The 17,538-nt window shown below is 41.1% G+C and overlaps 1 protein-coding gene across 1 annotated transcript in view; it reads right to left on the bottom strand.

The window, feature by feature from the left end:
• Positions 1-15,930, bottom strand: part of LOC110527448 (gamma-aminobutyric acid receptor subunit gamma-3) — a 41,237-nt gene extending 25,307 nt beyond the window's left edge. The window contains exons 1-3 of the mRNA XM_021608723.3: positions 15,043-15,930; positions 14,302-14,453; positions 2,564-2,631 (exon numbers count right to left, since the gene is read on the bottom strand). Coding sequence (XP_021464398.2) covers positions 2,564-2,631; positions 14,302-14,453; positions 15,043-15,095 — 273 coding nt within the window. The 5' untranslated portion in view covers positions 15,096-15,930. The remainder of the gene's footprint in view (positions 1-2,563; positions 2,632-14,301; positions 14,454-15,042) is intronic.
• Positions 15,931-17,538: the final 1,608 nt, after the last annotated feature.

Below are 17,538 nucleotides of genomic sequence, written 5' to 3'. Positions count from 1 at the left end.
GATAGCAAAGCTAATGGAATCCAACAGACAAAGTATTTCCTATGCTCATTGCTCTATGACGACAGAGGTATGATGACACCAATTATTAGAAAGGGGAGATACGATCTGGGCCTGTAGCCTTCATATAGTCCCATATAATCCTATAGCGATCTACTGGAATATGGAGGAGGGTAGAAAAAGTCTAAAGTTCATACTAGCACACCACATAGAATACACACCAAATTATGAATATGAGTTGTTTAAAGCATTGGGCCAATGACTGAAAGGTTGCTGGTTTGAATCCCGAAGCCGACTACGTGAAAAAACTGTTGCTGTGCCCTTGAGCAAGGCACTTAAACCCTTATGCTACTGTAAATCCCTCTGGAGAAGAGCATCTGCTAAATGACTAAAATGTACATGTAAGTGGTATAGTATGGATATTGAGACAGATGTCCTGATGCAATCCTTTAGAGATCTATCAGAAACTGAAGGTTAAACAGACTGCATAATAGGATGAGTTCTCTGTTGGTCGAGTAAACACTACCCACTGATCTACTGTTGTTCCCCTGAGACCTGGTGTCACATCTTAGATGCACTCCATTTTAAACATGGCGTCGTCAAATATCCCTCTTCCTCTCTGTGGGGTGGCTCCTCACTAGTTAACATTATGTAAGCCATTGTTATCTAGGTTAGACATTTTGGCAGACTCTTATCAATCTATTTTCATTCTGAGGAGAGCAAACAATCAGACAGGTTCTGAAGAACTTATTTTTGTCTTTATTGGCGCTAATCCTGTGGAACATAAAAATAACCATGCCCTGGAGAAGAATATTGATTCCTCATATTAACACAATCTTTTTTCACTCAGCAAAAATGCACCAAATAACATCATAGATCCCTCATTTTTCAATGGCACCACATGAAGCACTGTAGCGTTACGAGATCTCATGGAGAGAGAGTCATTATCTTTAACTGATGGACTGTAGGCCGAGATTACTGTGGCATAGTGTCCTCTTTTGGTCGGCTAATTCGACGCGCTATCTTTCCTGAATAGCACCAGCAACTATGACCACTGCGCTCTGAGATAATGGTACTTAATCAGACATGCTCCCATCACACTCTGTCCTAGATTAATATCTGCTTCAGTGACGTTGACTCATCCGAGGACTCAGTCCCGTCGGTGTAAATAAACCCTAACCATTCCCCGATGGCAAAAAAAGACTCTCCTCTTTGGATCGCTAACAATGCCGATGGAACATCAGGTCTGGGTGACTACATACTAGGCGTATACTGTAGATATGGCTTAAACAGAAACAATTATAGTAGAGTACATACCATGAACATAGAACATCATGTCTGAGTGAGTAGCCTTTGTTGACTATACAAACCCAATATATATTATTGCACATTATCAATATGGATGGGTATTACACAGTTCCAAATTATATCAAATTTATATCAAATACTATGTCCATAGAACATCATACCTGGGTGAGTCTATTGACTGCCAACCCTACTGTATATGAACATGTAACAATTACGGTTGATGATCGATATGGATGCCTTGTTCCATACAACCCATCGACTTGACCTGCTGCTTTGTCTTCCAGAAACAGAGTTCTGATGATCTAAATGCGTTAAATGGACATTCGAGGCATGGGAGGTCACTCCACAGTTCACAGGGTGACGCTCGGGGTGCACTGAAGTGTGACGGGGGTTTGCAGCTAAGCCGAGCTGAAGAAATCGGTTGTTTTTCTTTTCTTCCTGGCTTTTGTAATGTTGCCAGGACAAACAGTTACAGGGGCGGGGCTAAGGGAGGGTGTTGGGTGCTCCTATAGGCTATCGTAGTCTAGCCAAAGTCACATCGCGGTGGAGATCTGTGCGACTCACCAATCACTGTGTATCTGAAATAATCAGGTAAAAATCCAAGGTGGGGTGAACATCATTCAGTTATGTGATAGTCTGGTGACTCACTAGTAGGTGTAGCTGTTGATTCCAAACAAAAATGGCTATATGGCCTGAATGAACTTCACAACAATAAAAAATAACAGCACACTACACTACCCAAGATCACAAACCATAGGGATATTACATATAGGATCAATTGAAGTAAATAAGCAACAAGGCTTAAGCACTCTGATGTATATCATGAATAACACACTAAGGGTTGTTCTTACTACAATGGGAGCTAGAGTTGTATTACACCCTCACACAGTGTGCATTCAATATCCATTGCGCTATCACTGCTAAGCATTTGAGCCATGTACATTTGAGCGATTTTACATTTGAGTCATTTACATACAGAGCATACCGATACAGTTACTACGGGTATAACAGTTGTCTGAGCACTGTGACCACAGGCTGTATTTCTCATTCCATCACCCACACATCCCACTTCACCACCAGATACAACTGCTTTCCTGTGCAGCCCAGCTCACAGGGGATATGAAGGACGATGGAAAGTGCATCTTGCCTTTACTCTCTTGGCCCACAGTTGACCTTTTTTTTCAAGCGGCACAGAAAACCAAAGTAATCCAATTATGTTCATGATAAGCAGGAGAGAGAGAGATAAATATTCACTTACCATGTCTATTGATGATACAGGTCCGATGCTATTGACGTATATGTCGACGTCGATAAGCGTTGGTTTAACTGTAAAAGACAGAAGGAGAAATCACTGTAAAAGCACATTTTAACCACAACCAAGTGTAATAGCACTGCCAAGCCTAGGGTGCCATGTCGAGAGTGTTTGAAAGGACATGCCTACATATCTGTCGTTGACTCTGGTTGACTTTCAACCGTGTCTGAGGGAGGAAAACACCTGACACATATTGATTTTGGGGGTGAACTATCACTTATCATAAGTGATGCTTATACGAGAAGTGGTTCACCGGTTCACCAGTTTCATTCCAGGCAGTCACCTTTCACTTGAGACATAGGAAACTGTTTTCCGCACGGCTCAAATCTATTGAAATAACATGCCATACACGATTCCAACCCTACATTTCACAATTCAATTTAAAGCCTGTTCTCTATACCTAATCTTACAAGGCGTCGCTGTAATGAGCAGTTCACGCTTGCGTGGCTAAGTGCACCTCTGTCATTGCACATTAGCCTCTTTCATAGGCTTTGGCAACTTCGGCAATTAACTGTTGAGGTGGTGCAGTACACACATCAGACTATGACAGAAAAATACGCACAAAGACCTATTTTAATTGCGACAGGGTGTAATGGAGGAATAGATATTTGAGAGTTTTGCAGAATTCAGACCCAAGAAAATAGCAGAGTACATCTTGTCTTTTTTTGAATGTGTCTTTTTATGTATTTATTGTTTACTTCAGTTTATTTAGTAAATACTTTTTTTTTTTTTACATTTCACTGTAAGGTCTACCTACACCTGTTGTATTTGGCACATGTGACGAACACAATTTGATTTGACAAGACATGATCATGTTCCACTTTAGCCACTATCATCAAATAACACAATGTACATGTATGGCAGCAACTTTTTTGAAGTCACTGGGTAAAGTACTTTCCTGGGGTTCCTGGGCACCCCTGGGTGCACATTTAGTTTTTTTGCCCTAGCACTATACAGCTGATTCAAAGAACCAACTAATCACCAAGCTTTAAATCAATTGTGCAGTGATAGGGCAAAAACCAAAACATGTCCCCAGGAGGGGTCCCAGGACTGAGTTTAGGAGACCCTGCTTTAAATGAAGTAAAATGGCGCTATTGGAGTATTATTCAAAATAGTAGTACAGTAGTTTTACTGTCAAATTCAATATAATCATGACATATGGGAAGGTGAATCATGACATATGGGAAGGTGAATGCCCATACGAATCCTCTGTAGAGTTTCCCCATATGTTTAATCTACGCTGCTTTGACTTGAGTTTGTTCACTTACTGTTATCTGTGATTTATTCGCGCCAAGGCCGGCCCTCCCTCCCTCCCCTTCCTGATCAAGCAAGCATGATTACAACTCCCCATCTGCAGAGTAAAATGCCCCCATGAGGGTTTTAATGGAGGAGCAGCTTTTACACCCAGTTAGCCTGTCAATGTGATGAGAAATACATTTGCCCTAGTCAGCCCCGCCGGTCTCATTCACCATGACCGCTCAATTCTCCTAGTTTAATTCCCCATACATTGTATTAAAATGTTTTCTGTTGCCTTGGCATTGCTGTTGTCTGGTCTGATCTTTACTGAGCTGGTGTCATATGTATCAAGTGTCTCAGGTAGGAGTTCTGATTTAGGATCAGTGTTGATTGTTAGATTACATTGAATATGATTCCATGGACAGTGGGATCCTGATCCTAGATCAGCACCCTTATTTTGAGATGGTACTAAGCTATATGACAGGCTCTCCAGTGTCTTTGATTCATTAACTGTTCAGTGGCGCCGTTTGGTAGACAATTCGAGAGGGTGGTCACGTGTGCTAACAAAGCAGATGTCCTGGGTTTGAGCCTTGGTGAGCCGCGTGACAGACATTATGCCTTGTCCAAGGTCTGCGTCTCTAGCCCAGTAAATGAGCACAATACCCTCAGTAAAGCCTCTCTCGTCAGCCTCCAGTCGCTTTCTTCCCCTCTATCTCCTGTCAGCCAGAATTGTGACAAGCTAATTTCATCTTTCACAACAACAATCCAAACACAAACATCTTCAGATGAGATCAATGGGCGCCGGGTGATATCTGTCATCTGTCTTAGGAGTTGTGTTAACTGTGTCTGCATCCCAAATGGCACCCTATTCCCCATATAGGGCTCTGGTTAAAAGTAGTGCACTATAAAGGGAACAGGGTGCCATATGGGATGCAGTGAGGGTTAGATCGAGCCTTGCTGCACTCTGTCTTCTACTTCACTCTGCCAGACAGACAGAGGTCATTAAAAGCGAGGTGGTAGACAGACATGACCTACTGTGTTCTGGGAGTTTGGGGACAGACTATATTAAAACAGGAAGTGAGACATCTCAGATGGCTGTGTCCCTGGTCTCAGCTGCATCCTGAAACTAATATCCTCTAATTGTCCTGATCAAGAGAGAGACTAGGGGACGAAAGCCAGAGAGAGCTGTAGTTGATAACCACAAAGCATTTATTGGTGACAGTACTGCTGTACAATTAAAAAAGTACATTTGAAAATGTTAATGAGACCCAATTCGATCAATCACATAATGGAAAATAAATTCTATGGGTATAAACATAATGTAACTACAGAAAGGACAGGTGTAGTTTTTGTGTTGATTTGCTGAGAAATACATATAGAATCCATACAGGATCTCTAAGACTTGATTTGTGGTGTGTTGGTTTTGTCACAATTAACACTGGCTGCATTTATTCAGGCAGGCCCATTATCGTTGTTTTTCCACAAATTGGTCTTTTGGCCAATCACATCAGATCTTTTTCAGAGCTGATTTGATTGGTCTGTTTTGGCTGCCTGTCAAATACGCAGCCTCTGACTAACATTTTGAGTGAACCTGCATTGTTTTCTCCTTTATCTGCAATTGATTGAATTAGGGACCCAAGTCCACATCATCTCAACATAATTTCATGTTGCCTCTAACCATTGAATTGATTTTCATCTTCTCCCCATGTCTTGTTAGGGTCCCTAACAAGACTTATTAGGCCATTTTCTTGAAAAGTAGACATAGACTGGGGACACCATGTTTTGGGACACCATGTTTTGGGACATGTATTTCGATCTAATCTCACCAATTACGCACCAAATAGCATGAGTATATGGGGCTGCTTTGGGAGGAGAAAACCACAGCAAATTAATCTGTTGCTGGGTTCCAGTGTTTGTGAATGCCCCGGCTAAATATCTGAGAGTCCCTTTAACGATAGCACAGGGAATGGGTTAATAGCCTATTAATCAACCAGGCCCTGCTTTACTGGAGTTGAGACCTGTGAGACCCACACTAACAGTATTAAGATCAGCAGAATGGGAGGGGGCATATGGCTATAGTTCATTATATGAGAGAGACTTTGAACATGCATTGTGCACCTCTGGCGATCCTATCTTCATTAGGATGTGTGGTTCTGTTTCAGGTCCTGCCATTGTGGCTCCTGCTAACCTGATCACTGTAGAGCCGGAGGAGACGGCTGAACTTTATCAGATGGGAAACAGGTGACATTAGGTTGAGTGATCGCTGTTATTTTCTGATGGAGGGGTATCCAAGTTGGATGCTCAGTTGCCTGATATGACCAGTGAGGTTGTTTCCTCGATGTGTCTGTGGGTAATTTATAGCATCAATCTTGTACGGTCCAGAAGTGGGACAAGTTGGTTGATATACAGTACCAGTCAAAAATTTGGACACAGGTACTCATTCAAGAGTTTTTCTACATTGTAGAATAATAGTGAAAACATCAGAACTATGAAATAACACATGGAATCATGTAGTAACCAAAATTCCTAATATATTTTATATTCTTCAAAGTAGCCACCCTTTGCCTTGATGACAGTTTTGCACACTCTTTCTTAACCAGCTTCTTAACCAGCTTCATGAGGTAGTCACCTGGAATGCATTTCAAATAACAGGTGTGTCTTGTTAAAAGTTAATTTATGGAATTTCTTTCCTTCTCAATGCGTTTGAGCCAATCAGGTGTGTTGTGACATGGTAGGGTTGGTATACAGAAGATAGAGCTATTCCTACCAAATAGGGCTATTCTTGCCATTTATGGCAAGAATAGCTCAAATAAGCAAAGAGAAATGACAGCCCATCATTACTTTAAGACATGAAGGTCAGTCAATCCAGAAAATGTCAAGAACTTTGAAAGTACTGTATTAAAGATGTTTCGTCTTACACATTCTAAAAGGGCAGATGGAGAATGTAAAGAGTATGCAGACAGACAGACAGACAGACAGACAGACAGACAGAGAGGACCCCCACACCCCACCACCCACCCTGAAGCATATTCAGTTCTATATTACATCCCCTCTTTCATTTAAAAAAAAAAACAGAATAAAGATTAGTTGTGCATTAAAATCGTCAGAAACTGTTGCTTCCATTAGTATTATACTGTATATTTCACAGTAGATTCTGACAAAGTCTGGGGATTACACTGAGCTGGTTCCAAAGCCCTTTGCATTTGAACTGTGGAAATAATCATGTGTATTCCCCCCTTAAACACCCTAGTAATCCTTAACAATGGAAGGGTGGAAGACACTTAAGAAGTTGAACATCCATAAGGATAACCTCTACTCACACCCTTGCACCTCAGCAGTGCCCGTATCAAACCAATCAAAGTATTGCATGATTCTCTGGGCAACTGCTAGATTCAGGAAGTGGGCATGGCCATGGTGGAACTAAATGAGGAGTCAGAGATGAGTGCTCCCCTGATCAGATGTGGGTTCCATTTAATTGAGTGTCTGTCTGTCTGGGAATCTCGGCTCTACTCTCCGGTGGGTGATCTAATCTAATTACATTTTCAGGGGGCTTAAAATAGAGAAAGGGGTATCAGGCATTCCCTGTCTGCTGAAAGGTTGCGTCAATGTGTCACGGTGGAGAAGCTTGAGAGGACTGCGTTTTCCCAGATTAGCCAAGCTAAGCCTATAGTATTCTAAAAGTCTACTAATCTACGGCCATTATCCATCTACTACACCTGAAGTAGATACAATGACAAGACCAATTTTGTAGGCCCCTGCTCTGAAATCAATTTAAATAGCGAACTGGATTTTGCGAGAGTACTGAGACTATCCAGTGCAGTCAAGCTAAGCATTTAAGATTCTACAAGTTTACCGCCCTCTGACCGTTGTCCATCTACTAAACCCGAGTAGATGAAATGTCCAGACCAATTCTGTGGCCCTCTATTCAAAAAAACATTTTGACAGAAAACTGTGTCCTGTGTCTCTGATGACATCACTTAAAACCGGGGATAACGGCTCGGGAAGAACACATAGCTATCGTCAAGGATATTAACGCAGCACAAACAGCACAAGAAACTCAATGGCAATACCGTCCAATAGCATACAGTCACTAACAGTCTACACAATCCAGGTAAAGTTGCACCGCTTTCTCCAGCCAACCTTGCCGAAATATCTAAAAACCGATTCCATCTGATTGTGATCCAGCCAATGCAGCTTTAGCGCTGGAATCTCCATCCTGAAGAGATTGCCTGAAGACATTTGCTGAGGGCAAATGTGGAGGCTGTGCAGTCACATCTGACCCAGTGGAAATGGGTCAGTGGAAATGGGTAGTGGGTGTGCTGTTCTGTGCTGTACAGCCAGTCGAGCATTGTGTCTGGGTGAGCAAGGTTCATCTCCCTGAATAAGTGCCATCCAGAGTCAGAAAGGAAAATGAGTGTTGGCCTTGGATTGCCTTCATTGTGAATCTGGATGGTGTGATTTTGAAAATGGTTCAAACTCAACGTGGGGCCAAGCTTTGCATTGTGCTAAACTACAGCTTGTGCTAAACTACAGCAGTGCTACCCCCTCCAGAGTTATTGTCATAGGTGAAAATGTATAACTAATGTTTAAAATGCATCTTTGGGAGGGGATAAGCATTTCCCTTGAACAAATCGGCCACCATGAACAGGGATGTTCAGAGAAGAGCAGCCACATTCATTCTAAATCCATTCGTGTCTGAGGGCAATTTATATTTAACAGTGATGCACCTGCGTTTTGTCAGAAATCAAAGTCCCTCTTCAATCATTTCCAACAGCAGCCTGACTAATGCCGGGGTTGTTAATTCACACTTCAAAAAGATAGACTGGAGTGAGGATCTCCTCTTACCCACCCACACACTCTATGCAAACACACTCACACACACCTTCACATGCCATGCTCAAACACACACAGGCAAGCACACTCTCTCTCTCTCTCACACACTAAAACACACACACATATACATATATATATATATAAGCCATGTTTTAGTTACTTGTCAGAACTTTTTGGGAAGTAAATATGTATTCCCATTAGAAATCCTAACCCTAACCCTAACCTTAACCCTAAACCTAACCCTTAAACCTAAAATAGCATTATAACTTTTCAGGACACGCAAAATGTCCTGACTTTTCAGAATTGTTCTTGTCTTCCTGTCTTGTCAGGACATTCTGGTCCAGACAAATAGGAAAACAAGTCCACACACACACAAACAGACTGGTGTAGGTACGTGTCTGATGAACGTGACACTTTCCCATGTGCTACAACAGCTGGCAGCGGGTGGCCATGCCACTCAGACAATTAGCAACATCAAGTGTTACTCACACTCTCACACCCTTCAACCTGGAAATAAACCCGTGACTTACATCTTTCAAGCGGACATGCCCTGTCAGCCATCAAACATAGTCCAACACATCCAGCCTAGCCCCATAGAGATCTAAAGGAGCAACCTTGCTAGAGAAGCAGCCAAGGTTCAACTCTGTTCTCTGTGAATGAATCCCTCTGAACTCTCCACTGTGCCCGTGCCTGCACTGGAGGAGTGCCACGTGAGGAATGCTACTTCCTGAGTTTGATGCTGATGTACCGTGGTGTGATTCCCAAACTGGGTGGTGCATCATCTTGGCATGCTGAGGAATAATATTCTGACCCACTTTGCCTAGGATCCCCTGACAACCCAAAAGGAAGCTGACATAATAAGGACACAAAAGCAGCCACTTCAACCCATGTGAGCTGAACCGGGAGATGCATCAATATCCATAATCTGTGAGGTTGGAGCTCTGAACTCGGGGATTACAATGTTCCAAGGTGCAAAGCATTGTAGTATACGGCTTGTATAACAGGCATGTAATATATTCATACATGTTTATGAATATACAATGCATATTATGGCATTGTACAGCATTCAAAAGGAGCATATGTCTACAGTAAATATGTGGTTTACATTGTACACATGAATAAGAGACAATAATACATAATACAACTAAAATAAAGAGTACATTTGGCCCTATTTCTAATACATTACATCTGACCTTCAGACATTACTGTAAAACCCCTACATGCAAAAGGGGCGGACTGGGACAAAAATTTGGCCCTGGTATTTTATCCACACCAGCCCACATCACTTGCCACATCCTCATGATGATGGTGGCAAATTACGATTTGCTTTTTGAAAGTTCTATACCTTGAAAACGTGATTGCTGACATGCAAAACATTATGGGACTGTATCAACAGTGTACCTATACATTTAAAAAAAAAATATATATATATATATATATATATATATATATATATATATATATATATATATATATATATATATATATATACAATTTTAAGGTGATTATTCCTTTAAGCTTTATACGTTATAAAAGCCAAGCTAATGACTTAGGATATATTGCAAATTAGAGCCTGTCATGTGTGTTCCCCTGAATCAACACATACCCTAAGTATCAATAACTAATTACTAACATTATCCCAAGGTGTAACTGGTGCCACTACCTTTTACAGTTGGTGGCACCAGCCCCGGATTTGGTCGGACCCAAATCATGAGCAATCATCTAATGAAGTCATTCATAGTGATTCATTAAGAAGTGTTATAAATAGACTGCTGAGGTAATCAAGTAATATGTTGTTTCATCCAACACATCATCCAATCAGATGTGATTCAATATATTTTGATGTGCAACCTGATACAGTGATTGTCATGTACTTTGGTATGACATTTAGACTATAGTTTCTATATTCTACTGTCAACATAGGACTCCAGAATTTCTCCGTTTTTTATGTGCACCAATATCATAGGCTGATTACTTTGGGGTTCAACACCCGAGGAAGTATAAACTCAAAGCTTATGAACTAGATAGCTAACTCTAAATATAATGCCCACTGCTAGTAGCCATGTATTCATCCAACAGTACATTGAGTGTCACAACAAAAAAAACGTTGCAGTTATAGGCCCTCGCAATGGCCGGTGTGCATTTCACACACACCGCTCCACATGTCAGAGCCATATCAAATACCTTGGTTGTAAAATAGCTGCTATTGAGGTGAATATTGAGAGTTGAGAAATAACAATTACACCTACAGAAAGCTGAGGCTCTCCTCGACAGGGACAATGGGACGAAGCTTTCAAAGCAGTGTTTTTCCCGCAATTTCATTTTGAAATGTTATACAATCAGAACATATTTTTTCTCTCGAGCGCATGGTGGGAGAGGAGAGTGGCTTGGTCATCACAACAGCAGGCCCCAGTGAAACATGGGCAGGGCAGACACTTTCATTACAGGAATCATGAGGATGATCAAATCAAATCAAATTTTATTTGTCACATACACATGGTTAGCAGATGTTAATGCGAGTGTAGCGAAATGCTTGTGCTTCTAGTTCCGACAATGCAGTAACAGCCAACGAGTAATCTAACCTATCAATTCCAAAACTACTACCTTATACACACAAGTGTACAGGGATAAAGAATATGTACATAAAGATATATGAATGAGTGATGGTACAGAACGGCATAGGCAAGATGCAGTAGATGGTATCGAGTACAGTATATACATATGAGATGAGTAATGTAGGGTATGTAAACAAAGTGGCATAGTTTAAAGTGGCTAGTGATACATGTATTACATAAAGATGCAGTCGATGATATAGAGTACAGTATATACATATACATATGAGATGAGTAATGTAGGGTATGTAAACATTATATTAAGTAGAATTGTTTAAAGTGGCTAGTGATATATTTTTACATCAATTTCCATCAATTTCCATTATTAAAGTGGCTGGAGTTGAGTCAGTGTGTTGGCAGCAGCCACTCAATGTTAGTGGTGGCTGTTTAACAGTCTGATGGCCTTGAGATAGAAGCTGTTTTTCAGTCTCTCGGTCCCTGCTTTGATGCACCTGTACTGACCTCGCCTTCTGGATGATAGCGGGGTGAACAGGCAGTGGCTCGGGTGGTTGTTGTCCTTGATGATCTTTATGGTATTCCTGTGACACCGAGTGGTGTAGATGTCCTGGAGGGCAGGTAGTTTGCCCTCGGTGATGCGTTGTGCAGACCTCACTACCCTCTGAAGAGCCTTACGGTTGTGGGCGGAGCAGTTGCCGTACCAGGCGGTGATACAGCCCGACAGGATGCTCTCGATTGTGCATCTGTAGAAGTTTGTGAGTGCTTTTGGTGACAAGCCAAATTTCTTCAGCCTCCTGAGGTTGGGGGGGGGGGGGGGGGGGGGGGTTGGCTGTTGCCCACTGATCAGCCAAAGGCTCATTACAAATTAGTGTAACAGAGAAATTAAAAAGTGTTAACAGGCCCATGGGCCGCCGGCCATGTCACTTTTTTCATATTTTTTTATTATTTTGTTAATGGTGTGTGTCAATTTTGACCAGCACACCCATCTACAAAATGATCCAGCCCATCTGGCATCTGCTAGAATTGCCAGATGACCAATCTGCCCCTGACATCATCATGCAATGTATATTTGTCTTTGTATTTATTTTATTTCACCTTTATTTAACCAGGTAGGCTAGTTGAGAACAAGTTCTCATTTACAATTGCGACCTGGCCAAGATAAAGCAAAGCAGTTCGACACATACAACAACACAGAGTTACACATGGAGTAAAACAAACATACAGTCAATAATACAGTATAAACAAGTCTATATACGATGTGAGCAAATGAGATGAGATAAGGGAGGTAAAGGCAAAAAAAAAAAAGGCCATGGTGGCAAAGTAAATACAATATAGCAAGTAAAACACTGGAATGGTAGATTTGCAGTGGAAGAATGTGCAAAGAAGAAATAAAAATAATGGGGTGCAAAGGAGCAAAATAAATAAATAAATAAAATTTAAAAAATACAGTAGGGAAAGAGGTAGTTGTTTGGGCTAAATTATAGGTGGGCTATGTACAGGTGCAGTAATCTGTGAGCTGCTCTGACAGTTGGTGCTTAAAGCTAGTGAGGGAGATAAGTGTTTCCAGTTTCAGAGATTTTTGTAGTTTGTTCCAGTCATTGGCAGCAGAGAACTGGAAGGAGAGGCGGCCAAAGAAAGAATTGGTTTTGGGGGTGACCAGAGAGATATACCTGCTGGAGCGCGTGCTACAGGTGGGTGATGCTATGGTGACCAGCGAGCTGAGATAAAGGGGGACCTATACCTAGCAGGGTCTTGTTGATGACATGGAGCCAGTGGGTTTGGCGACGAGTATGAAGCGAGGGCCAGCCAACGAGAGCGTACAGGTCGCAATGGTGGGTAGTATATGGGGCTTTGGTGACAAAACGGATGGCACTGTGATAGACTGAATCCAATTTGTTGAATAGGGTATAGGCTATAATATAGGTTGGAGGCTATTTTGTAAATGACATCGCCGAAGTCGAGGATTGATAGGATGGTCAGTTTTACAAGGGTATGTTTGGCAGCATGAGTGAAGGATGCTTTGTTGCGAAATAGGAAGCCAATTCTAGATTTAACTTTGTATTGGAGATGTTTGATGTGGGTCTGGAAGGAGAGTTTACAGTCTAACCAGACACCTAGGTATTTGTAGTTGTCCAATGGTGGTGGTGGGGTTACGGTGTGGGCAGGCGTAAGGGAACACAATTGCATTTTATCGATGGCAATTTGAACGCACAAAAATACCGTGATGAGATCCTGAGGCCCATTGTGAGGCCTATTTTGTGACCAACCGATGCATATCTGTCTTCCCAGTCATGTGAAATCCATAGATTAGGGCCTAATTAATTGAATGAATTGACTGATTTCCTCATATGAACTGTAACTCAGTAAAATCAATAAATTGTTGCGTTTATATTTTTGTTCAGTATAGTTCTATCCTTTAGTTGTCAGACTTAGGAAGCTAAGAGAAACAGTATGTGTGTACTGTATGAAGACAACCTTGTGGGAATAACTCAGTTTACTCCTGAGATAATTAACATAAATATCATGAATCTGTCTTTGGCTGAATGCTATCCTCAAGTGCAAATGTTAATATTTTATGACCAGCATTCAGTTTCTGACAACTGCCTTTAATCTAGATTCCATTTGTAATCAACAAGGGACATAAGGGAGAGGGTTGTGTCACGGAAACTAACCTAGGCCTACTGTACAATACAGTGTCCCACTCATCGTTAATGGGCTACTATGATTCCTGTAATCTGGGTTGGCCATGTACCAGTAAACAAATAGGCTACCAAAATGTGTATCTGTTTATCTGGAATGATTTCCTACTCCTGCTTGGTTGATTAGGTTGTCAGGTGAAGCTCTGAGCGTGTTGATGGAGAAAAAAAAACACACACACAAAACCACCAGTGAGCGAGCACCGCGCCCGAGGAGGCCCTTTCAACACTATGGACAGCGCGCTTCGCCATACCCATTGAAGGTGCGCGTATCACCAAAGCAATTTAGACACTCCATTGAAAGTTTTTATAATATCCGCAGTAAAAAAAATAGACAAATGTAACTCACCTCCAATATCAGGGCGTAGTGTCTTGTCGTAGTCCTTAAGTAAGTTATTTAATATGAGCGTTGCCTCGGCCTGGTGGTTTTTGGGAGCCAGCATCTGACTGACAGTAGTGTCCTCATAGTCCCCATCGTAGTCCCTTGGGTCTGGGTCGGAACTAAACATCATAGAAAAAATAAGTTAGTTTTATTAATCAAAAGCAAAATCCTTAATATCACAGACATTAGATGATAATTAATGCATTAAAAATCGATCAGTCTTAATAGTCTTACAGGCCTCGGTTTTTGAATTCAGTGCATAACAAGTGCAGATGAAACCAAACTTTAAAGTGAAATCGTACAATAAGTAATTTATATATAAATATATAATCCAAAATCAAACACATCTCCTCAACACAAAACCATTTACAGCGGACGTTCCCGGTCTTACACACAGTAATTAAACTAGGCTAACTACAGAATTTAACTACTTAGGTTATCTATTTATTATGTGATAGAATATACCATTAATATGAAAACACGTTCGACAATGAATAACACAAATGGTAAGTATAAATAGCTATTTGGCCAAACATTGAATCTGAAGTTCAATTAATTATCTGCAAGCGCGACGGTGTTGTTGCGTATCAAAGGCGCGCGACATACACAGCACATAATAGGCTCTAATTGATTTAATTCATTTTACCACAATTCACATTTCGACTATGTAAAAACAACACATATTATCATAACAGCCAAGAGACTTACCGCACCCGTTGGACTGACAGAAGTAAGAAAGACACCAGCAACTTGGTTGTCATTGTTCATGAAAATGACTTATGATGAAGACGGTGGAGACTTCTGCGTTGTTAGAGCGATGAGTATAGGGAGCCAGGGAGAAGGAGCGGTATATATAAACTGGAACTAGGCACCCCGAATATAGTTTCTTATAGGAAATCCATCAAATCTCCTGATAGTCGACCATGGATTAGGTTGAATTCATCCGCGTTCGGAAATCGCCGAGATTGTTTGAGTCGCTCGGGTCCTTCTTTGCAACGTCAATGATCAACGTCTTAAACAGCAGCACCCCACCTCCTTCCGTTCCATTCAATTACAGTAACCAGTTTATGCACCGACATGATGACGTTATTGTTCACAAGGTACAGTAGGGCGTCTACCTACAGAACGAGACTCGTAAAAAGCCTTAAACATTAAAGTATGCAAGCAACATCTTAACTTTGACTAGCCTATTCACTTTCACACGTTTTTCATTGCAAATTGTAGCTCCCTGGATTACATATCATTATCAATATTGCTATAAAACGCTTTTACTTTAAGATAAATTATCACTTGATACATTTCAAGCAGAAAGCCATGGAAATGGCACCATATCCTCTCAAAGTTGCTCCCTTTCTGAGAAAAGGCTGGTTGCCTACAATGCTTTCCCAACCAAAGTCGTGCTCTCTCTGTTTTTAGGATACATGAAAATGTACAGTAAACTATCGCAGGCTAAACCCTGACACATAATGCTATTGGCCACTTCGTGTTGGTAGCGTTCGTTTTTAGTATCCTTTACTTTCGATTAAACCTATAAAATAATCAACAAAACGTGAGGAAGTTTGCACTGAGAAGCCAGACCACTTCCATTCGGCTGGTGGCAGTACTGCAATTTAGGGCTACTATATCTGTCTGTCCAACCTGGTCTCAGAGCATTTCACATTATTCTGTACGTAAATCTGATATATACCGTTTTTAGTATGATATGTTTGTTTCATATGGTATGTATTAATTAGTGAATGTCCACCACCCATTTCGTACGATATCCTACAAATTACAATTCTTATTATATGTTACGAATTTACAAAACATACAAAATGTTACGATTTTTCAAATGTACAATAGGTTACGGATTTGTACAACGTTCGATATGTTACGAATTCTTGCTAGGTAGCTAGGTGGATAACGTTAGCTAGCTGGCTAATGTTAGCTAGGCTAGGGGGTTAGGGTTAGCTAAAAGGGTTAAGTTTAGCTAACATGCTAAGTAGCTGCAAAGTAGATGAAAAGTAGTAAGTAGTTGGAAAATAGCTAACTAGCTAAAATTGTCCGTGATGAGATTCAAACTCACAACCTTTAGGTTGCTAGACATTCTCGTTATACAGTGCCTTGCGAAAGTATTCGGCCCCCTTGAACTTTGCGACCTTTTGCCACATTTCAGGCTTCAAACATAAAGATATAAAACTGTATTTTTTTGTGAAGAATCAACAACAAGTGGGACACAATCATGAAGTGGAACAACATTTATTGGATATTTCAAACTTTTTTAACAAATCAAAAACTGAAAAATTGGGCGTGCAAAATTATTCAGCCCCCTTAAGTTAATACTTTGTAGCGCCACCTTTTGCTGCGATTACAGCTTTAAGTCGCTTGGGGTATGTCTCTATCAGTTTTGCACATCGAGAGACTGACATTTTTTCCCATTCCTCCTTGCAAAACAGCTCGAGCTCAGTGAGGTTGGATGGAGAGCATTTGTGAACAGCAGTTTTCAGTTCTTTCCACAGATTCTCGATTGGATTCAGGTCTGGACTTTGACTTGGCCATTCTAACACCTGGATATGTTTATTTTTTTAACCATTCCATTGTAGATTTTGCTTTATGTTTTGGATCATTGTCTTGTTGGAAGACAAATCTCCGTCCCAGTCTCAGGTTTTTTGCAGACTCCATCAGGTTTTCTTCCAGAATGGTCCTGTATTTGGCTCCATCCATCTTCCCATCAATTTTAACCATCTTCCCTGTCCCTGCTGAAGAAAAGCAGGCCCAAACCATGATGCTGCCACCACCATGTTTGACAGTGGGGATGGTGTGTTCAGCTGTGTTGCTTTTACGCCAAACATAACGTTTTGCATTGTTGCCAAAAAGTTCAATTTTGGTTTCATCTGACCAGAGCACCTTCTTCCACATGTTTGGTGTGTCTCCCAGGTGGCTTGTGGCAAACTTTAAACAACACTTTTTATGGATATCTTTAAGAAATGGCTTTCTTCTTGCCACTCTTCCATAAAGGCCAGATTTGTGCAATATACGACTGATTGTTGTCCTATGGACAGAGTCTCCCACCTCAGCTGTAGATCTCTGCAGTTCATCCAGAGTGATCATGGGCCTCTTGGCTGCATCTCTGATCAGTCTTCTCCTTGTATGAGCTGAAAGTTTAGAGGGACGGCCAGGTCTTGGTAGATTTGCAGTGGTCTGATACTCCTTCCATTTCAATAT

Source organism: Oncorhynchus mykiss, chromosome 7 (assembly GCF_057628025.1).
Source record: "Oncorhynchus mykiss isolate SJ-2025 chromosome 7, ASM5762802v1, whole genome shotgun sequence".
NCBI lineage: Eukaryota > Metazoa > Chordata > Actinopteri > Salmoniformes > Salmonidae > Oncorhynchus > Oncorhynchus mykiss.
The sequence above is the reverse complement of the archived record's forward strand: the minus strand, read 5'-3'. Positions and strand labels throughout refer to the sequence as shown.